At 39.7% G+C, this 23,472-nt stretch overlaps 2 protein-coding genes across 3 annotated transcripts; both read right to left on the bottom strand.

The window, feature by feature from the left end:
• On the bottom strand, positions 1–6,666 carry mogs (mannosyl-oligosaccharide glucosidase). The gene is made up of 5 exons (XM_063884695.1): positions 6,588–6,666; positions 5,193–5,556; positions 4,118–4,341; positions 3,765–3,958; positions 1–2,538 (listed from the first exon to the last, which is right to left on the bottom strand). Exons 2-5 carry the CDS (start codon positions 5,539–5,541, stop codon positions 768–770), a joined length of 2,538 nt encoding a protein of 845 aa, XP_063740765.1. The 5' UTR covers positions 5,542–5,556; positions 6,588–6,666; the 3' UTR covers positions 1–767.
• A 629-nt stretch (positions 6,667–7,295) lies between these two features.
• Positions 7,296–22,459, bottom strand: pdcd4a (programmed cell death 4a). Of its 2 annotated transcripts, XM_063883843.1 has the most exons (12): positions 22,217–22,459; positions 22,026–22,126; positions 16,382–16,684; positions 15,931–16,028; positions 13,788–13,901; positions 13,323–13,544; positions 13,128–13,225; positions 12,797–12,911; positions 11,209–11,316; positions 10,247–10,357; positions 10,010–10,149; positions 7,296–9,066 (listed from the first exon to the last, which is right to left on the bottom strand). In XM_063883843.1, exons 2-12 carry the CDS (start codon positions 22,069–22,071, stop codon positions 9,015–9,017), a joined length of 1,407 nt encoding a protein of 468 aa, XP_063739913.1. In that variant the 5' UTR covers positions 22,072–22,126; positions 22,217–22,459; the 3' UTR covers positions 7,296–9,014. The 2 variants fall into 2 exon arrangements, with proteins under 2 accessions (XP_063739913.1, XP_063739912.1); XM_063883842.1 differs by having other exon boundaries at positions 22,026–22,459.
• Positions 22,460–23,472: the final 1,013 nt, after the last annotated feature.

The following is a 23,472-nucleotide window of genomic DNA, read 5'->3' as shown; positions in this document are numbered from 1 at the left end:
TAGTTCAAACCGTTTATTGTTTTAAACAAAACAAAAACAATGTCACAGCCAGTCTGTTGTATTCCCTGCCAGTCAAACTACAGGCTGTGTAAAAAATATGGCTGCTTTAGGAAGCAGTAACTTTACAAATATGGCGCAATAACCTTTTTTTAAAGACTTTGATCAAACAATTAAATATCAAAATTACCAATCATTAAGACGGAGAACTGAAGACATACAGTATGATAAAGAGAAATGGCACAATAAAGAATAATGGCCCTCACTTGATGAATGATGAATCTGATAAAGACTTATTATACAACAGCTCATATATACCCTGTAAGCATGCTCCCTAAGAGAAGTGGACCAGCGGTTTCCTGCATATTATAGAAAATACTGTGATAATTAAATGTTGCAATGTGAAGTAATGAGATTGCATTGCGCATATGAGTTCATTAAGTGTTTCCTAAATGAATCTTAAGTGTATACCTGAAGCACTAGACTGTGCTGGGCTCCACATACAGCATAGACAGAGTAGCTGCACTTAGATGAAAATCAACCGTCAGAGAATACCTGTTTGAAACCTGTGGTTTTAATTAAAGGTTAAATGCTGAAATATGATCATACATGTCTAATTTCCAAGCTGGATGTTGTTATTTCAGTGTGTTGACTTTTATCAACGAGACCAGACCTGTAACTACATCTTAACACCTGATTTCGGGAGGTTTCAGTCACATCCAGATAACTGAGGGCCAATATCTTATACACATGAGATGCAATCTACATTATCAGTACTGTTCAGCCATCATTAATACGGTCAGGGACGACCAGCCGGTGAAGGGGTGGCTCCCTTGGCCCCTGCCAGTGCTGTCATTGTACTGTTCCCAGATATACCCTGTTTCAACATACTGTCTGTAAACATTATTGATGATGTTAGTCCTGAGTTCCTCATAAAGAGCAGCTGCCTTCTCTTGGTATGGCCCTTCTGTGTTGCTGTAGTGGTGCAGGGCTCTGACTGCCAAGTAGTTGATGTTAATCCATATCGGTCCCCTCCAGTAGGGGGCGTCGTGTTCTGTGTTTCGCTTCATGTACATTGGATCGGATTTAGAGATTGAACGCAGGCCGTAGGGCGTCCACAGCTTGTTGGAGTCTCTCATGTCACGCAAGATATGTTCTAGCTTTGGGCTATCCGGTGTAAGAATGTGCAGCAAGAAGGGGAACAAGCTAACGTAACCCAAAGCATTAACAAACTGCAGCTTAGGGGCGCGGCGGACTGAGCGCACGAGGCGCGCCACAGGGAACTGATGACGAGGTTGTCCGGGGGGGACATAAACCTTCTCTTGCTGCAAGGACACAGCCTGGGTGTGGTTGCCAAAGTCGCTGAAAGCATGAAGTTGATCTGACCAGTGGAGCTCATTCAGCTTCTTGTTGTCAGTGAGCACCTGGTGGGAGAGCTCATAGTCATGATGTGGCTCGCCTAGAAGCCGCGCTATGCTCGCCATGATGCCCGAGGACAAGGCCATCCAGCAGTGTAAATCCACATGGCGCTCTTCTGCTGAGGGGTGTGAGGCGCGAGGGTAGTCATCCAGCCCAGAAGTCAAGGTCTTAGGATTGAGGAAAAGATTGGTGTCCTTGTCACGCCCACGCCAGCGGTAAGAGTTCGGTAGGGGCCCCGTCTGTGTGGTGTTGTACCATTCAAACCAGGTTTTCAGTCTGGGGAACAGCCGTCGGAGGAAAGGCAAGGTCGGTTGAGATGTGGCCTTCTCTGGATCGGAAGAGAGCTGTTCGATGAGCTCCTGAAGGGCTAGGAACAGAGTGGGTGGGTTGGCGTTCTCGTTACGCTGAACTACAAACTCAGCTGGGACTTTACTGCGAGCCTCGTCTCCCAGGATCTGCTCACGGGGGATCCAGCCCTCCATATTCATCAGGTCTATCCAGTGGGCAATAGACTCCCGTGTCACCTGGGGGTCCCACTTGCTCAGCAGCAGCTGGTGAAAGCCCTCATCCCAAAGGAATCCTCTGGGAAAGAAAGAGCGTGATGGTACGGCTGTGAATAAAGCCCCCTCAGGATACAGGAGCGGGTATTCGTTGTAGACTGACTGTACCACTGACTGGCCATAGAAGTATCCCATTCCACCCAACATGTTGCTGAGCGCTGCCTTGCCAAACTTAACATGTGCCTGGCTAAAGCCTTTGCTCTCCAGCCCAAAAGTCTTCTCAAACTTTGAGTCGAACTCCGCTTTCCTACTCTCCAGCTCCTGAGTCATCACTGAGCCCACCAGTTGGTTGGGACGGTTGTGGAAACTCCCAGACTCAAACAGAACTTCGATCTGAAACGGCATTTGGACGGTCACCTGGTGAAGAACGAAGTCACTCTCTTTTCGTGCGTCAGCGGATTTCTGTTGGTTCTGGTGGTGGGGGGGCTTGTAGGTATCTACAGCTATGTAATGCCTCTTCTCCCCAGAAGGAGGGCTGTAGACAAACCTGCGGTTCAGACTTTGCTTCACAATGTCAGTCAGCTTCTCCAAGCCAGGAGAGACAGTCTGAAGATAGTTGTAGCTGGAAAAGACAAGACACTATTGTTAACTTTTTGGCGCTTTTAAAATCTATGAAATTAAACGCAATCACAAAAACCTTTAAATGTCTTTAGTAATCTCAATTACACTAGCTATGTTTGTGAAGCCCATTGTGTCATAACCTATTAGTCGTGAGGATCTCATATTGTAGTGGTGAGGTTAAGTGAATTGAAAGAATGACAGTAAATCATATTTAAGCTCCCAATTAAAATCACCCGTCTTCTTCAGCCACTGTTAAACTTTTTCCATTAGTGCATACTCTACCTTTTTCATTTTGCTACGCTGGTGTCCTCTGGCCCTCATCAAAGTGTGAAATATTTTTGGTCTCTGTAAGTGTTGCCAGCAGAGAATCCAAAAAATACTGAAACAACAGTTCTTTCTGAAGGTGGATAAACACCTTCACTAAACGACATCTGTGCCGTTCAGAAGAAGACTACAGCCCTTGTTGAAAGAGTCTGCTTCTTTAAGCTTTTAAAATATATATATTTATTTTATTTGAGAAGGGACAATGCACATTAATTAACATGAGCACTTCAGTCCACAATGTAAATGTCCGACAATGAGCCATAAAGGATCATTTTCATCTGTAGATTATATGCTTTCTGCTTCCTTCATCAGGATGTTCATAAACTTTTAGAATTAAGAAGACCTAATATTTTAAATTGGTTTTCAAAATGCTGAACGCTCTGCTCTTCCTGCCATCTAGTGGTTGGTTTTAGTTTTTACCCAAGTAGTAATGTAGGTACTAACAGTACAACATGATATTATTTTAAAGTACCATCCTGATGAGTGATGCTGGGATTCAGGAAAAGTCCCACGGACGTCAACAATTGAGGGACATTCAAATGTTTTTTGATCTAAATAACATTGTGTAATTCATCCAACTTTAAATCTCCATTTTGCATTTTATATGCATCTTTTCTTTCCTGAAATGCATTTGAAAAGCCATTGCCTGGTAATGCAATATGACAATGTTTTCGCCTTTGTAATGATTATTACATATGGCTTTTCAAACCCTCAACGTATGCTCTTTTAATACTTTTTTGGAAGAAATATATTAAGTGATTTTCTGTTCTCCATTTTTCATTCTGATTAGACTGAGCACTGGCAGTCATTCTATAGCATGCACACTTCAGCTTCCTTTTCCATCATCACGCTCTTTTGGAGCTGAGCTAATTTTAACACCTACTCCTGTAATCAAGCATTTACCTTGCATATTTGGCACTGGATGATTCCCCGGTAACTGGCTTTCGGAAGGAGATCTTAAAGTTTCCAAGCTCCTCTGAGAAGCCAGTGACGGATGCAAGGCGGCTTTTATCCTCAATGTGAGCCTCCAGTGAGCCCTGGGTGTCTGCTGCTGTGTAAAACATCAGGGAGATGACTGGCGCTTGAGGGGCCGAGCTCTGGAGGGTAAAGACAAAACAAAAATGATCAAAACTTGAATAAAATAAATTCAACAGAAGACATATCTACATCTGTATGGTACATTTTAAACAAGTGGTAAAATATGTGTGGGTCAGTTGACGTAACATCTGCTCGGCTGAACACACAATCACACTCACATGCTGTTTGGCAGTGATCCTCCAGGTCCAGTCTCCTCCGTGACTCCCTCCCATCCTCTTGACAAACTCTGTGGTTAGTGTAAAATCGTTGTCTCTGATTTCCTGGACCCCAAAAGTGATCCCATCATGCATCATCCAGCCATAGCCTTGCAAACGATCCCCTTGCTCACAAGTATGCCTCAGGTTTACATCCATGTCAGAAAATTGACGCATCCACATCATACCTGGGGAGATGTAGCAGTGAAAGTTATTTGGTTGCATTATACAACACAGAGGATGCACAAATGCACAATTTGGAAAATAATAACTAGTCAACAATTTCATGATGATTCCCAAAACTAGCTACATGCACCGTCTTACCGGCCAACAGGGTTGGAGAACAGCCATGCTTGATTAACTGTTGGTACTCAACATCAGAAAATATAGTTCACATTGTGCCTTCAACTAATAAACAACATTGGTCTTCCAAATTGGCTGACAGGGTAAACAGGTAAATAGTCCCAGGAAGTATGTCCAAAATGTTCTTGAATTTGAGTGCCTGGGCTTATTTCCCACTATGTCCCAGTTCTAATGCAATTTAACACTGAATATTTGATTGATGCAATAAAGCAATTATTGTGTGAAAGCAATTCATTAATAAACCATAAAACAGATTTCTGTGTTCAAATGCCTTGTGTAAATGTGTTTATATATGTAGACTTTGTGTTATTGTGTAACAGCATAATACTCAGGTTGTGATACAAGATTTGATATAGTTTGGGATTTTGGTTCAAATTAAACCCTTATATCCAGTTCCCCCCTTCTGTTTCTCCACAAGCATCTTCTAAATACCGGCCCTATGACAGAATTGTATACATTTTGAATTGGGATCCAATTAATTGAAGTAAGATGATGTAAACTTTTTAAAATTAAGCTCAATGTATTGCCCAGGATCGTTTAAGGGGTTTAAGAGGTTAAAAAAACTATCGTTATGGTTATCAACTTGGTATTGTGGGGCTAAACTTGCTTTGTCATCATAGCAAACATGGTCCAAATATGGACACATTTTCATATCACATCTAACATGTCAGCTTACCTGTAACAATGGACCTGGGACTCCTGGTTTTCATGCCAAAGTAGACCTGAGGCCTGTACGAGCCCCAGAACCTCTCGGTGGAGACCTTGGCACTGCTGCTGTTAGCATCCAGGACAGCAGGCGAGGGGTGCAGGGTTATTACCCGTTTGGCCAGATTGGAGCGCATGTAAAGCGCGTAAAAGAACCAGATCAGGCTGAATATACAAAGACCAATGGAGATGTTGATGAAGACTTTGCCAATATCAACTTTCTTTTTCTTCTCTTTACGGTGAAATGCAGCGGGCTTCTCATCTTTCCTTGGAGGGGGAGCAGCTTCACCGGTCACCACCCTCTTCCTCTGCCTGCCCATCCTGCCCTGCTGAAGCTGGAGACAAAGGGGAGATATAGTTATTTTAAAGTATTTTTGTGCGCATGAAATGCTATGAATATTTAAACATGGCCTTTACACCAAGAATGATCACACTAAATACACTGGTAAAGAGATAAAAAGCAAAAAAGGTAAACTCTCAGTTTTTTCTTTCAAAATGTATCTTAATCTTAAAGAGGCTATCTGATTAAACCAACATGTTTAAATAGACAAAGGTCTAGCTGAGTTAGATTTAAACAAACTAGACAAACAAAATGTGGTGCAACAAAAACAGATCAGGCATTTTGCAGACCACATTACAGAAGAAATACAGGTTTAACAGCTATCCTGTTTGCACTGTAAACTAAAGCTAATTTCCTCCCTTATAATGTTCTGTCTTTTGTTGAAATTGTATTTTAGAGGCTGCAGTTTGTATCAATAGTCTTGCAATATGAAAGTGTTTCCAATATTCTTTCGAAAAATTGTTAACAAAAATATGTCTCAAGCTAATGGATGTAGGATTTACTGAAGGACTCTAATTTATGACAACAATATTTTAAGCAAAAGTAAATAATTTCACTAAGGAGTTTAGTTTTTTGTCAAATAAAGCAACGGGATTATTAACATTACTAGAGCATACATGACAGTATAGAATAATAATGATGGTAACAGTTCACGTCTTCTCAGGCTAAAATAAGCGGTTTAGCTAGCTTACGTTAACTGATGTGTTAACGTTGCATGGGGTATGATGGCAGAAATTATGCAAGTACGGCGACCATGTTATACTTAAACTCTGCATGTTCAATTTAAGCAACTTGGCACAGAAGCTCTGACATACACCTGTTCTTCTCCTCACAGATTCAGCCTGTATCTAGCAAGACGCCCGGGTCTACTACTCGCTACTCGCTAGAAGAGCTAACGTTATATATACATTTTGCGAAACCGACCGGCTGTCGCTATAGAATGTGGCATGAATTGGTCAGAAGCTAGTAAATATGCAACCAATAAGTACTTCTATGTTAATGTTCATTGAGCAAATGGTTACTAACCTGTCAAAATACCGAAGTCTCAGCTGTTCATTATCGTTGCTAGCTTACTAGCCACTTCCTGGTTACTACTCGTTCCCACTGACGTGTACTTTATTTCTTCTTCTACTCCCTCTTTAAGGTAGGCGTTACAGTCTACAGACCTACATGTATATATTTATGTTTCCCTACATTTATTCAAGATCATACATGAACTTCATATATTTTGTACACAAAGAAAATGACAAAGTAATACAAATATACAAAATAAAAATGAATTAAAAAAATAACAAAAATAAAAAATAATAATTGAATATCTTTGACATTTAAATTAGTTTTATACATTTTAAAATCCTTTTAAAGTAGTCTGAACAAGACTTGATTTGAGCTACATGTATATAGCCCAAACTCTCCAAATTGACCAGTTTGTGAAAAGCAATATGTATTTGGAGGTCCATCCCTCCAATAAATAGAATTTACCACAGATTCAACTTGCTCCATAGTGTAAGTGTGCAAAATGTCTTTGAGACTAGATTCAACTTTACTGTCATTGCACCAAGTACTAAGACGAAGAGAAAACGGAAACATAAATCAATAAAGTTACGGGTGATCTGTATTTGTGTTTAGCCCATTTCTAAAATGATTAAACTCCAGCTTGTTCATCATAATACAAATAGTTCATTTACATTTGACATGCACAAGAGGAAAAAAAATGCAAAAATGACAACTGTAGAGGGAAATATGTAGTTTTATTGAAATATATAAAATGAAGTTAATGTTTAGGGGAGTGTTTTTAAACATGTTATCGTTCCAAAATAAGTAGAGAGTACAAATGTGATTGTAGGAATACAAAACATAAACATTGTAGTCTCTATTTGACAGTGGACAGCTGCATGCATGCATGAATGTCCTGCGAATAACACCAGTTTCCAAAATATGAACCATTTAACATGATTTCCCTCAACCACTTATTTACACTGTAAGCATTATAAAGCTTTGCCATGAAACATGGTACCAGGTATCTTAGATGTACCATGAATGGGGTCAAAAGAAAAAGAAAATCCAAGCTTTGGCCTCAAACTGCTTCTAAATTAAAATGTCTACACCTGCTCCGACCATTGTTCATACAGAAAGATGGGAAATGAGACACGGAGAAGATATAGCTGCAAGTGAAAGACAACTGGAAATATACAATTATGATCACAACTGATGAATGTTCAACAAATGTGATAGATGTAAATCTCTACGACACTTGCCCAACAACCTACCCCAGTTAACTTTCAATCAATCAATACTGCGGGCATAACCAAAAAGAATACAGAAAACTCTTTTTGTTGCTTTTCAATAGATTATATATATATATTTCTTAGACACATTTTTTACTTTCGTCAACATGAAAAACTGTTACAACCAGTGTCAGAATAGAATATGCATATATATGAATATGCTTGTCAATCAAAGTTGAGGTGGCCACTTTACAGACAAAGTAGACAGGTAAACCAGTTCAAAGTCAACTTCCTGATTACTTCTGCTTTCTACATGTTGAGCTGTAGATTTATTAAATTGCAAATTCAGAGTGCTCAAAACATTGCATGCTTAATTTTGTTTTATTTACACACATTAACCCCATTTTTTTTTTTTTTCAGAAAAAAGAGCTTTCAAGTATATTTGCCATAAAGCAATTTTCAAATACCCACCCAACAACGAGTGCCAAACACTTGCTTTTCCTGCTTTGCTAAAGTTCATATTTGGCCTCAAAGAACCAAGATGCAATGAAAAGAAAAATTAACAAAACAAACTGTTCATAAAGGATCAATAGAAAGCACTTGTACCAGAAGGTACCAAGTATGTTGTCCTTAAAATAATTTCTAATAATTTGAGGAGAAAATGAAGCGGTTTTGATCCTGTTGTTGAGCCAAATTACTAAGCGCTCTGAATGTTGAGTATGCTCTGTCTTTTAAGTGCTTTTTTTATCCATAGCACTCAACATTGAAGAAAAAAAAAAAATAGAGGCCTGGCAACAGGTGAAGCGAAGCAACAGACAAAACACCCAATTCATCTCCCACACACCCCAGCCTGTCTACTCGTCTTTCTCCAGCTCTGACTCTAGTTATTCTTGATAAACACGTACAAAGACTGAGGCAAGGGGGGCGTATCAACCCCAAAAATAAAGAATTTTCTTACAAAAAATGTCACAAACTGTGATCAACAAGATGAATGGAACTGAACGCCTACGCACATTTTCAGTCTACTTACACCAAGGTCAATGCTGGTTTGTGTAATGACAACATTATCAGGAGAGGAATAAGGAAACTTTAGACTGCCAGCATGCCCCGATTTCAGGGGGAAAACATGTTGAAGCTGGAGAGGAAATTGGGTGTAAGGACCTTTAGACATCCCTCCTCTTCCTCCTCCTGCTGCTGCTGCTGCTGCTGCTCTTCTTCCTGTGAATTAGCTCTTAATCACTCCCCCATCTCCTTCACTGACAAAGCGCTTCCGACCCCTGGTGGCAGAAATACAGATTGGGAAACATGTTAAGTGTAAATTCATTATACATCTTAATTATACAAATGATATCAAGGTTAAAAAGCTAGTCTTCTTGTCATCAACAAACGGAGTAATAAAACCAAAATTGAATCGATCCTTACAACACGTGTTGTCTCAGTTGTCAAAGCCTGTCTTTTTCTGTTTGGCATAGAGTTCCGTTGTTTTTTCATAAACAAATAAGACATCAATGAGCTACACTGTTATACTGGATGAAGTAATACTTAAAGCTACAGTTCTCAGAGGTTTTGGAAAATGATCACATTTTTATAACAATGTAATTGGTAGATTTGTCTTCATAGATTTGCATCTTAAGCAGGAACAAATATCTTTGGGGCTGAGGGCCACAGACAGCAGTCGTGAAACAGGGCAGGTTAACAGCATAACATATATAAATACATGTATATAAATACCAGTATAACGGTGAAAGGTGAAAATGAACTAAAGCAGAGCAAGCAGGAGGTACAAAAAAAACCTTTTCTTTTTCCAAGAGGAATCAGAAGTAAAAATGATTGAGGAGTATTTTTATCTAAATCAGCCACCTATTGCACAGAATGTGGCCTGGACGTTGTCATTGAGTGCAGCCAGTGAAAGAGACTTTTCTTTGGTTGTATTTTTGAGTGAACATTAGAGAGCCCAGCTGAAATCAGGGTAAAAATAAAGCACTTAACGAGCAACTATGAAGCACCTTTTGTGCTTAATAACAGAGCAGGTCGCAATCTTGCAGAGCTTTGTGGGTGTGGGTGGGCTTGCAAAACATGACATGCAGAGACAAACAACAAACCCTCAGAAAATCGATCCAAATCTTTGTTTAAACGATACAACAACAACAGCCATTAAGACTTATTTAGTTTTGAGGTATGAAGAGAAAAAGGTGAGGTGCTGATTCAATGCCAGCTCACCTGGCAGGGCAGGCATCCCGCAGCTGTTTGGTGATCACATTCTCCTGGAAGCAGAGGTCCACAAAGGTCTCCATGATGGAGTGAGCATGCGGCACATCAAGGTTGATTTCTGGGAGCTCGTCATAGACACGCTGGAAACCCTACACAGAGAATAGCATACACATTGGTAAACTCATGCGTTTCATGAACAATTATATTTATAACTTATGATACTCGAACATTAAAGAAGTCACTGACCCTGTTCATCTGATCCACAGTGATGAGGCCTGTTTTCCAGAAGGACTGCAGCAGCTTTATCATCATGTGACTGGCAGTGTCTCCTTTCGACTCCAGCACCATTACCACAACCTGAAAAGGAGAATACAACACCTAACGTTTAAAAAGTGTTGCCATTATTTCTTTATTTATGTTGAACAACATCTTATACTCAAGTAAAATACCAGTGGCATCGAATCATGAGCAAAAATGATTGGTGATAAGCAAGCTGCAGAGTTCACCACAGAGTGGCAGTGTTTCACATTTTAAAACATGAGAAGAAGTAGGCGCTGTAGTTTCATTACCTAACATGTAAAACAATTAATATATTTTCATTTGTAGATACTATCAATCTGATAAGCTAAAACAACTCCAGCTGGGTGAATCCTTTGTTTAATTTTTTGTTTAATATGCTGCACCTAAAAGAACAGCACTAAAGTACCGTACATTGTGTCCAGAACGTAAAACCTGATCAAACATTTGGTAAACTATTGTTTATCACCTGTTTTTTTATTACAAAAACAGATAACACACAGAGCCAAGTATGTTCACTCAGCTACACCCTAAACATAATCACAGTGAAATTAGCACAGAGGATAGGCAGTTCCAGTTTATGCAAAGTGAGTTTTAATTTTAAGATTTATTTGGACTGAGCTGTTGATGCATAAATTGCAAATGAGAGATTGTCTCTGCCAGACACATGCTGTCCTTGGCAGAGAAAGGTGATGACAGTCACCAACCAGTTACTAGTTTTCCAATCAAATTCACTTCACTGGGCTGTCTGATATGTTTGACATATCTCTGCAAATATTGGTAATACCTCCAAATACTACTCATTCTGCACAAGTGTGCCAAACACTCTGTTGCTTTTGTTTGACTGTTTTCTTGATGAATATGTGAGAAAGTGTTTAGGGTTTTTCATGACAATAACATGTGTTCAATACCTCATAGACCAGTTCATGGTGGAAGTGTGGGACCTCCAGGTCCCGCAGACAGTGCTCTGCCTCCGACACGTCTCCTGATATCAGGTACTCCTTCAGAAGGAGGTTCATCTGGAACCAAAACACACACAAATATAACTTTGTTATGGATGTTTTTTTCAAAAGTAATAAATATCCTTTGGAATCTTTCCGTGAGGACGCAACAGAATTTACTGCAAATGTTTGTTTCTTTTTCCGTTAAATAAGAGAAAATCCGAGCGAGGTCGGTGATTGAGGCATGACAATTGACGGAATAATTATGTCTAAATGTAAATGATGCTGAATGGCCCATGTTCAGATACACAGACCTCGGCTTCATCTCGTGCAAGACTTTGTTTCAACAAACCCAGTATATTGTGACTACACAAAAAAGTTAAGATACGATCTTTACCAATATTTTTTTATTCACAAGACTGAATAAGAGATAGAGCTGAACAGAGAGCTCAATAACATCTGAAACTAACCGTTCCTCAAAAGTATTTCCTCAAGCCCAAATATATATATATATATATATATATATATATATGGGGGGATTATTAAAGCAATAACCTGACTTCCTTGGGAAATAACACTCTGCACACATGTCTGATATATTTGACAATCTGAAGTCAGCTCAAAATAATATTTCTTCGTATTTAGAGGTGTGCTTAAATGTTTCAGTCTCTGCTTTATTTTTAAGTGTTCATTTGTTATATAACTCTTACTGATCTGCACATGCACCAACAACTTTGTTTAAAAACCTATTTTTGGAACAATTAATCATACCACTTGAGATCTGAAGGGGAGCAAAAACTTCAAAACCCTCAAAGCTACACGGACAGTTGTGAGTCAACTCTGGGTCTAATTCACCGAGCTGTGGGAATGTGTTGTTGTCCGAGCATCTGGGAAAACAATATAAATAAGGGATGTAATATGGACATGCAGGACTGACAGGAGAGGCCGTAAAAGTTGAAATGATAAGAAGAGTCAGAGGGAATCCGAAAGAAAGTCAAAGAAGTGGAAGCCTGCATCTCTGAGGGCCACTGAAGCTTACACAATGCAGTGACTGAGAAAACATGGACCACAATGCAATTGCTTAACAAGCACTAAATCCCTAAAATGCATAAGTTACACAAGATGAAGAAAATTAAAAGTACATAACACAAACTCACATTAGCACAAATCATTCCAGAAATTCCAGATTATAGAACAATATGGTGCATGTGGTGTGAAAAGTATGTGTGTGTGTGTGTGTGTGTGTGTGTGTGTGTGTGTGTGTGTGTCAGTTAAAGGATAGGGTGTGTATTCATGTTTGCCCTTCCTGGGCCAATACCAAATTCTCAGGGGAGAAAAGTGCTCTGCTGATAATGCAAAATAGCAGAGGGTTGGCCTGTGGCACTCTTCCGAGCATGCATTTTGGCCTTCTGTTTACCTTATGTAATGTCAATAAAGAAGCAAAGCTTGTCAATACAGAACACTTTGACCTCCTTTGATATGGTTTATAAATAAATCATTTTGAATATGGAAATGAGAAGGTGACTCATCAGTTTATTGTTCTCTAAAATGATCTTACCTCTTTGACGAGGTGTTTGACAGGTCTCAGGCCTCCACCAACGCCCCACACATTATCTAGACGAACCATCGCCCTCTTCATGTTCAGCAGCACTTCGGCACGGTCTAAAGCCACTCTGGGGGGGAAAAAAAACACAATTTTTTTTGGTTGTACTTAATTGGGCATTTAGTCATTAAATGAAAAAGGAAGATGTGCTCCTCTTCAAAAATGAAAAGTAGAAACTCTCACAGAGGAGGAGGAAATATGACACATTTTAGAACCGTTGCATAGAAACTGGATTTCTTTAAAGAAGCTACCGCATCTGAATCTGAGTTTTCCTGTCTCAGCTCACCTGGCATACTCGCAGTCCACTTTGCCCTTGTAAAAGTCCAGAAAAGACATGGGGAGGACGTGGTCAGCTATGGCTCTCGCTACAAATTGGCCTAACATCTGTGAGGCGTAACAAAAAAAAACATCATAATGCATCTCCACATGAGGTACTGTTTATTGTTTAAGTACAGCAATATGACAAAATGTTAACACCTACCTGTGGAGCCTCTGGTGTGTCCAGTATGAGGTCTGGTAGCTCTTTGAGGATCTTGTCGAAGGCACGGGCCATTTCACTTTGAGACAGCATCTTGCCCGACAGATCGGACAGCAGGCGGGAGGTCAGCTCTCTGTGGCTGGCTTTGCCCTCCAGGGACAGGGACACAGCCAGGGAGGAAAACTCATACTTATGTGTGCCCAGGTTGAGCCCCTTCAGCAACATCTGACAGCGAGAGGACAAACAACATTATGGTAAGTTGTCAATTAATCAAGTTTGAATAACGTTTAAATTAAACAAGTACAAATTGTTATGTAGTTACAGAACTATATACACTCGCTGATCAGTACTGACTTAATCTGTGCATACATGTTCTACATTTTATGGTTAATCAGTCCATAAATGTAAATCTGCTCATTTGTGGTCAGCAGGGATGGGAAGAGGAAATGCTTCATTTGAAATCTTTACCTGGACCTCTTTTGTGTCTCCGTGTTCAAAGTACTCCTGTACAATCGGGTTCACAATTTTTTCCAGTTCCTTCTCATCTATTTCTGGCACAACTGTTGCGTAAACTGTGTCCCCCTGTGTACAAGCACATCATCAGTCCATCCATGCAAAAATGTATGTTCAACAAGTTGGATGTACATTCATTATTACAAGCCGTCAGTTATCCAAATAAACAGATAGTTAAAATGTACCCTATCAAGGTTTCATTGCAAATGTTCATGCACAATGCAAGTCTTAAAAACCTCTACTAACTATAAGTTAGAAAAGTTGAAAACGCCTGTAGTTTTAGTCCCCATGGTATCCCTCTGTGGTGATATAATATAAGCCTCTCTTTCATCTCAGCTGTTTGCATTAGTGTCAAATCCGGTTTTCAGGTTAGGTTTTTTTTTTTACATGAAGAACAATGAAGCATTGGTAAAATAATGAGATTAGATTCAAAACATTTGACTTTTATTTTGGATTTTTTTCTTTTTAAAAAATAAAAGCTAGCACCCATTTTAATATCCTGTAAAATCTTGACCATAAAAAGATAATCACTTCATTGTCTTGACCGGTGCTGATAAGACTACATTTATAGAACAGGAAAAGAAGGATTGTTACCAAAGTTGAAAACGCGTAATCACTTCCCTGTTTTACAAGCTGTTGCCTAAAAAAAATGTGGACTGTAGAAGGGGATGTGAGAGAATCCAAAGAACACTTCATGGCTAAGTACAGGCAAAAACTGAACCTGTAATTGACAATTCTTTTTTTCTTTAAGGATTAATCAAAGAAGAGGAAAGGGGGCATGTTTTAGTTTCCACTACATTTTTTGGGGCATTTCTCCATGTACAGGATGACCTGTACCATCGAGAAATCCATCAGGTGACCCCCTCGTGCTGGTTCAAAGGGCAATATCTGTACATGTCCTTTTTTTTTTTTTGTTTGGGTGCAACTCTGTCCCCATTCCCTTTTTAAAAATCAATCTTTCCACAACAGTCCTATCAAACAGGCTTTACTGGGCCTTTCCCAAAACTGTTATCATTTTTTCACTGACAGAAGCTCTGTTCCCACTCTGCATTAAGTCAGCCTGACCAGACCCTGGGGCAAACAAACTCAACCTTCAGCATCTGAGCGATAACAGGGTTAAAGATTAAAAAATATTGTTTATTGTGATGGCATGGATCCACCTGGAGGAAACAATCATGTGTTTTCTAAGTTAAGTATTGGCCAAATCATATAGACGTTTTGAGATAGAGCCACATTTCGCAATTGATTAATAATATTCTTTGATCATACGCCATCCGAGTGATCGATGCATTGTGTAATTCATTGAAATGAAAGAGCATGTGCATGTTTTCTGAAAGTGTACACAAAAAGCCTCTTTTATATTCAGTGTGTTTGAGCAGCAGCCCTTCAACATCAGCATGTTTGTTTGACACAAGAAATAATAGGTGTCGGCTCTGATCACTGGGCCTCTTTGGAACAAAAAGCTGCTCTGCACAACACATTGGCCCAACAACAACAACTGAGAAACTAACCTCTGCTCTTTCATCAGCGGCAAAACAGCGCAGAGAGTGTGTGTACAGACTGCTGACACTCAGGTAAAGGAAAAATATTGCATGAACCTCTAATGTGCAAAAGAAAGAACTAATTTCCCCCTTTATCTTTGTCGTTTCAGGTAAAATTGTCAAGTATCTTTGGCAAATGTTTTAGGTTCGAAATCTTGCAGGTTGCAATTTTAATCAATGATAGAAAAACATCTGACTGGCTTCAGCCCTACTTTAAAATTGTAAGTATTGCATCTACCCACAGACAGCTAAACGGAGACAATGTTTAATGACAATTTTTTTGTTATAAGCACAAAACCCAGGGCACATTGGAGACCCCAATTCAAGTCATGTCTGCATCATTTTTCATTTCCCATTTCCCTTTTTCTCATTTCCTGTCAACTCTTTACTGCCACACATGTCTCTAAAGACATACAATACCCCCTCCAAAAACACTGAAAGATTAATTTAAAAAATGCAATTAAAATAAGCACGGAAAACAAACCTTTTGTGAGAGTCTCAACTCTTTACAATTAATGAATTTTAAGAACAAATCCAGATGTGCTGTACTCGCTCACCTGAGAAGATTCATCGTAGTTTGGGTCTCGCATATCGGGCTCCTCATCTTCATAAACCATCCCCGCAGCCCCCCACACTCCTTTTCCACCTGCCCCACCTGCAGACAACCAGCACACAAACCGTAAAGACAGGCTCACCATTATGATTAAATGAAAACACATTGGGTGCAGGGAATGGAAAACATGCAACACAATTCCAACCAACATTATTGCTAATGTCAACAATCAGCACATCAGCTAAAGGTTTTAAATTGATGATATTCTATTGCCCATCTGTTTGTTTAGGTTATACAGCTTATCATCTGTATATTAACACAAAAATGCTCTACATTTACAAGTAATAAAGGGGAGCACATGTCTTGGGCGCTGCTCCACACATTTTTATAGAGAACACAACGCCTCTTCTAGGCCACTATAACATGGCTATGAGTGTAGTGTAGCTCAAACGTACCTTTTTTTGGCAGACCTCTGCCTTTGCCGGCCCTGGATTTGCGGTCGCTGGTGTTGATTTTGCCCTTCGGACTGTGTGGGTCACCTCCAGACAATTCTCCTGATTCGGAGAAGGACTCGCTGGTGGAGTTGCGGGATGAAGACTTGCGCAGGCGGCGCTTGGCTTTGGCTTTAAGTCGCGCCTCGTGGAGCGCTTTCTCCTGAGGGGTCCAGTTTCCATTCACCTCCGCCTCATTCAGCAACTCATCATCAACAGTGTAGGGACAGTTTTCCTGGGACAGGTTGTCTTCGAAAGAGAACACCCCTGTGGTCAGAAAAGGGTTGATATGGTTTATATTTTACCTAAATGAGACGATGAAACCATGGCAAACAACGGTTTCATTGTACTGCAATAATAACATTATTGGGCAGTTAGGTATACCATCTTGCATAAATTATGTGGACACAATAGTAGCCATTTGGGGAACTGTTCTGCCTTTACCAAGACAATGTCATAGTGCACATTGAGACCTCATTAAAGCTCTTGTGAATGAAAGCACTGCAGTTCAAACACATTTGGAGTCAGTTGTATGCATGGTAAATCGTATTACAGTGAGTGAATTAATTTCAGATTTATGCCATTTTTACAACTGTAGTTAAACACTTAACAAGAGTAAATCTGAGGCTGGCTACAAGCCTAACAAGCGTAAAGCTTACTACCGACACATTTCTGGTGTTCTTGTAAAAAGACAGTTCTGTTCTGCATGTTGTTGCTCAACGTGAACAAATATAACTCCAGGGTTTGGTATGCATCCGTATCTCATGACAATAGTGAGACATTTTCATATGTATGGCTATCGAAGGTGTATTAGAAAACTGCACCAAAACCTTTACACCACAGCAACACTAGCGCAGAACATGGATATGTGCGCTAAAGCCAGCTCCATATGTCAGGGCCATGTTTTGCATATCAGGCCAAAGGTCAGGTAACACACAAAAGATTACACAGGAGGATCAGCAGCACAGATGTATACACGCAGACTGTTCACACCTAGCAGCAGCCGTTAAAATGTAGGTGTGACATTTAGTATCAAGTTACTTTATATACTATTCTGTAGCGTGATAAAAAATATTGTATACAATAACAAAATATTGCATCTACTAGGTATTCGGACGACAACAACATGTGGGACTGGAGTTTTACTGCAGGCATGGGAGGAGGGACCAAACAGGAACACATGCCTGAGAAATGCTGACACCGCTGTTTGATTTTTTCCCTTCTCTGTCTTCTCGCGATCGGTCCGCAGCAGCTAGGGTGGACCTGACTACATATGGCATGTTTTGGGCCAGGGCTGGTCACATGACCAGGCTGTAGTACATAAGCAGAGCACGAGGAGGAGGAGGAATGTCTGAGGGTGTAATGAACACTTACAGTAGTTGTGCAAGGGACCAAATCTCAATTTGAGTTATGGCCCTATATGTTACAGGTCATGTATAAAACACACGAGGGACTGACGGGAAATTTTCAGGACCAAAGTCAAACTAACTTCATAGAAAAATAAGCTGTCTGTAAGCAGCAAAAGTACCAAATGGTTTTAACATTGGTAATTATAATAATTTTGGTAAAGGAAAAAACTATTAACTTGAAACCTTTTTTATAAACGCAAAATTTCACAAAGACTGTAAATGTTTTTCCTGGAGTGTGAATAACAAATTAAAAGAAAGCACCTTTGTACAAAGCAGGACACCTCCCTAAATTAACCTGTTGCAGTAAGAGCAGCACCACACCCTGGGTTTTAGAATCTGTAAACAACCGGCCATGTGTCATGTCCTCCTCCTGTTCTTCCCTCATGTATGCCACAAGGCCTGCCAGCACACTAAACTGGAAACTTACCAATGGCAACATGCCAAATAAACAACCAGTCATTTGGAAAAGAGCAGAACAGTAGGAAGGCAGAAAGTCAGAACTGTCTCCTAAGAACAAGAGTTGCTAAATGAGAAGAAAAAAAATGCAGCCGAGCCAACGTCCTTTTTTAACTCTGCAGAGATCATGTGACTGACTTCAGAAAAGTTCTGGTGTACAGGTTCAATTTACACCGTCTCAAAAAGCTGCAGCAACAAACTCTGCTGTCTTAAAGCCGTCAAAACTACCGGAGCACAACAAAATTATACCAAACCACACAACGCTGTCATGATGGTTTTCAAAACCGCCCCCAGTGTAACCAGTTTTCAAACACATCCGGATACAGGGCCAGCAGAGGACCTCTGCTCTACATGTTGTGTGGAAGCAGTCCACAGCAAGGGAGCCTGAATATTAATTTAACTATAAGTATGAAGTATTGCAATTTAGGTGAATTTGTCCAAATCAGCACTATTTATATCCCCCTCTGCTCAAAAATGTCATACTAGTATGTGCAGAATGATGCATGTTCAAGGTTTAACACAAGAAGGCTGTTCATACTACTCTGCTAAAAGGAGGAATGTTGTTTTTTGCTTACATTAGGCATATGGGCAGTTTTTGTGGAAAGTGTTTCAAGCAGGCACATGTTTGTGGTGAGCATTTGCATATTCAGAGATTATGATTTTATAATTATGTTTTCTAATTTTAACTAATTTATCAAAGTTTTGTTGAAACTAAAATCAGAGGATCTATATAGATTTTAAACAGGACAGCAACTAATGCAACTCAAGCCTACAAACTGACTCACTTCTTTATTAATCCATACTAATTGTGAGATATATATTGCAAATATTTAGGACTACCAGTAGTTTACGCAATATATACATTTTGTGGACACCTTGTTTATAGTTAGAAGGTACGCAAGCAGTGAGTGATTTAATCTGCACTAACCAAAGGACTCAGTTTGCTATGTCTTTAATTTAGATGAAAAAGTGTTTCCTCTGTCAACCTACACACAGAAATCACATGCCTCTAAGGTCAAACAACTATCTGCACAACAAAATAGAAGATTAAAAAAACTGCCGTACTGTATATTGTCCTTTGGCGTTTATCTATCAGGCGAGAAAGGGTGTGGACATCTTAGGGGTTTAACTGTCATTTCCTTTAATGAAAGGGGCAGAATCTTACAAAAACATGTTTTAGACACATCATGTAAACTTTGTGTGCCAAGGTGATTCATGTTTAAATAAATAACTATAATTATGTCAGCAAGGGAAGTGGCCACACACGCTCCAAAAGTAAAAATACAAGGGTGAATCCCAGTAATGTTTTATTTATCCAGGTAGGGAAAAATACTAAATTCAATGTGAAGTTTTACTGTTTTGCTGACTAGGCCTATACTTTTTTGAGTCAACCTCTGTAACAGCTGCAGAGCCACAACACAGATAAAGTACGTGCTCAGGGAGGTGCATAAAGGATTAGAGCTACTTAGATAAACGGTTAAGAGGCAGGTAACGTGGTTTTTAATCAGACAATCACATCCAGTGAGGCACAGTAAAACTCTACTTTGCACCGGTTGTTTGCTCAGCTTCCAAACTGAGCGTCTAACGCCACACACCAAGCGGATGGTGTGTGCAAACATGTTTTCATGAATGTATGTGGGGGAAAGGGGGGGTTAACAAAAGAAAAGGGGCAAGACAATAACAAAATATGTACTCAGCAGGCCACAAAGATATCTGGAGTGACATGTATGTCAGTGGGTTTCTATAGAATGCTTGAACCTCAAGTATTCACCCAAGGAGTTAGTGAAATGCTCTCACAGATGGTGCTCTACCAATTATTTAAATCAGCAGCTATATCAGGCATTTCTTTCAGTTTTGCTTTAGGCTATGATAATTTATCAATAATCTGTTCATATTAGAAAAAAAATCCCTAACTAACATAAAAATGACATATTCCAAGCCAAGGTGACTGATCGTTTGGGACTATCCATGTTGGATCAGACTGTGCTATAAAGGTTTACATATTTAATACTATTGTGCTACTTCAGGGTCCAGATTGACCCACAAATGTGTTGAGGAGCTGTTTTCCCAGCACAGACAATAGACTCTTTGACAGTCTGTGTGACCACTTCATCAACAGAGGCTGCTCAATCAAGCGTTGCTGACCTTCCTTGAGAAAAAGGCCACCAAGTTCATGCAAAAAAGGCCATCTGTGCCCTGAAGCACCGGTTACTTTCTCACACACTAACATAACACACCAGTAAGAAACCATGTGGTTTCTTACATGCAACAATTTCCTCCGTGACACCTTGAATGTGTGTGTGAGTGTAACACAATTAATGTGCAGAGGTGGGAGTACTCAAGTACCAGAGCGTAGGTATACTCTGTTACAAGTAAAAATCCTGCAATCAAAGTGATACTCAAGTAAAAGTAGAAAAGCCCATTTCAGAATAATATATATATAATATGTTTTGTTATTAAATATTGATGCATTAATGTGTTATCAAAGCTGAAAAGGTGCAGCTACTTACTTTGCAGGGTAACTTGAGAATGTTCACTAGGTATAACGTAAGTCTTATTCAAGTGTTGATTAAATAGGTACTCTATATACATACATACATACATACATACATACATACATACATACATACATACATACATACATACATACATACATACATACATACATACATACACCTCTGAATTGTAGTAGGGTAGAAGTACAAAATACCATAAAATGGAAAGACTCAAGTAAAGTACAAGTATCTCATAATAGTTACTTCTGTTAATGTGTGAGGCCAAAAGTCACCCGCACATAACTCGTTACGGTTCTAACAATACTACTACTTATGTAAGTTTTAAATACACAGCAAGGGATGGATTATGTAAGGCTTTCCTATTGGCTCATATAGTAGGCTATACATGTCGACGTCATCGTAAATCTGAGAGAGAAAAAAACACGGGACCCAGTGTACCATAAACTCAGATATCAAACATTTGAGCAAGATTTCACGCATTGCTCAGACAATGTAGACAAATGATTCCTTAATCTTCGTTGCTGCTCAGATTGTGATTCGTGTTGTTGTATTTTTCACGCATAAAACATCGTGTTCTGTAAGCGATTCCTTATAAAAAATATTTCTGTTAATGCTGGAAGGGGACGTGCATCGTGTGTTGTGTTGACACAAGTAGGCGATTAGGGAACCATACAATATTTCAAATGCATGTGCAAGAGAGATAGCTAAAAATCAGGACGCCAAGTCTTAATCATGCATGTAGTCGTTTGACGTCAAAAATAAACAGCAGGAAAACAACATATCTGTGTATAGAAATGCACTCAGCAGCAGCGCTAGTGTGTGTGCAAACAACGACTTGTCAAAGCGGAAGTAAGCGTGGTGTCCTTGTCCAATCAGAAACGCGAAAGGGTTAAATGTACCAAGCAGTTCAACAACAACACCACCACAACAAAGCACCTTTAAATCACACAACAAAAAAATGCGAAACCTGTGTGGGTCTAGTTGCAGCATGAATAACGCAAGGAAGCGTTAGTGTGAAGTGATTGTTGCACCAGCAGTGCCCGATGTGTGTGTGAGAGTGTGTTTGATTTTAACGGAGCACATGGTGGAGTATGGCTGGCGCTGCAGCCCATCCCATACAGGACAATAGATTAGGCAGAGCACGCCAGCAGGCCCATCGGTGCCTCACTGACACTTTGCACCGATGAACCATACACAGACACAGCCAGCGTGGATTCAGTTACTCACCGTCGGCTTTTGGAGCAGAGGACCACGTATCCACTTCGGTCGCCATGGCGCTCTCCAAATGCTCGATTAAAAAACCTCACGGGGAGCTTCTCGAAAAAACACTAAAACAAAAAGCCAGAACAAGATCTTTAATGCAGAACTGTCTTCGACAAATGGCAATTGCTGTAGAACAAAAATTGCAATCCTGACACCTTTTTTTATCGTGTTGCACGGTGTAAGCTGCAGAAATCAGGAAAAAAAAAAGCAATGAGATTTAATTACAATGATAGCAGAATTTTTAAATAGTAAGGCAGCAAAATAAAACAGCTTTTCGCGCTCTTCTCAGCGTTTAAGGCTTGGAAGAGTAGAATAATGTGGCTTTGAAGTAGGTTAACTAGTCGCAGAGCATTTCAGCTAACAACCTGCAAGATAAACAAAGTCTGTTTTTAACTTTGCAAGATAGAGCCGAGAAGGTCACGTGAACACAACGCGGATGGGGAGTGGTCAGAAAAGGGGGTGGGTGCTGGTCCTCTCTGACCAATCACAGAGCAGGGAAAATACGTCCACTGTAATATCTAGAATAACAAAATATCTTATTTGCCTGAATTACGTATCTTATTACAAGGACAAACAGCATTAAGCTCATATCTTTCTTAATATAAATGTATTTGGTAGTTTTTGTTTTGGCACGTCAATGAGGTATTTTATATCTAACTGTATATCTCCTTTTTTCCAAGCTGGGATGTGATTGTTTTATGTAAGCTTTTTTGAAATAACGATTTAACTAATGCATGTTTATTATATCAACTTGTAAGTGCAGTTTTACATCATATTCACGTCACGTTTACCAGTTTATGACCCCAAACACAACCTCTGATTGCAGTCGTTTCAAGCATGTTGCATTTGTGGGAAAAATATTGATTGCTCGGTTGGTTGGATTTACTCATAATATGCCTTTTTATTTATTTAAAAATGAAAATAACCTGAGGTATTGAAATATTCCTAGATTGCATCCGGCTGGAGACTCCTACTGTATTGTTGTTGCAATTCATCCCCACTAGTATTTATCCAATGAAGGCAAACAATGCCCACAAATACTTGAAAAGAGGAAAAATACTAGAGGACGAATTTGTGATGGGGGAGTAATAAAGGTAATTGCTGAACATAAAAACATCTTGTAAATCACATTGGAGGTATTTATGTCTTCCGAATTCACACCACCAGATGGAGCCAAAAAAGACTTATCAGCATTTAGGAGCCCTTGGTATTATGTTCCCTCCTCAGGAGCAACTGGGGCCTCCTTTCATCTGCCTCAGAATATGTAGTATCTATGACGAGAGAGTTAAGACCAAAAATATACCAGGCTTGTAAGAAAAATGCCGTAAAATTGGACACAAAGTTCTTGGACTCCTCTCCTCTCCTCTCATCAGGGTGAGAGGAGCAATGCCAACAGACAGGTCTTGTCAGT

Source organism: Eleginops maclovinus, chromosome 5 (assembly GCF_036324505.1).
Source record: "Eleginops maclovinus isolate JMC-PN-2008 ecotype Puerto Natales chromosome 5, JC_Emac_rtc_rv5, whole genome shotgun sequence".
NCBI lineage: Eukaryota > Metazoa > Chordata > Actinopteri > Perciformes > Eleginopidae > Eleginops > Eleginops maclovinus.
Note: the sequence above shows the minus strand (reverse complement) of the source record. Positions and strands in the feature narration are given on the sequence as shown.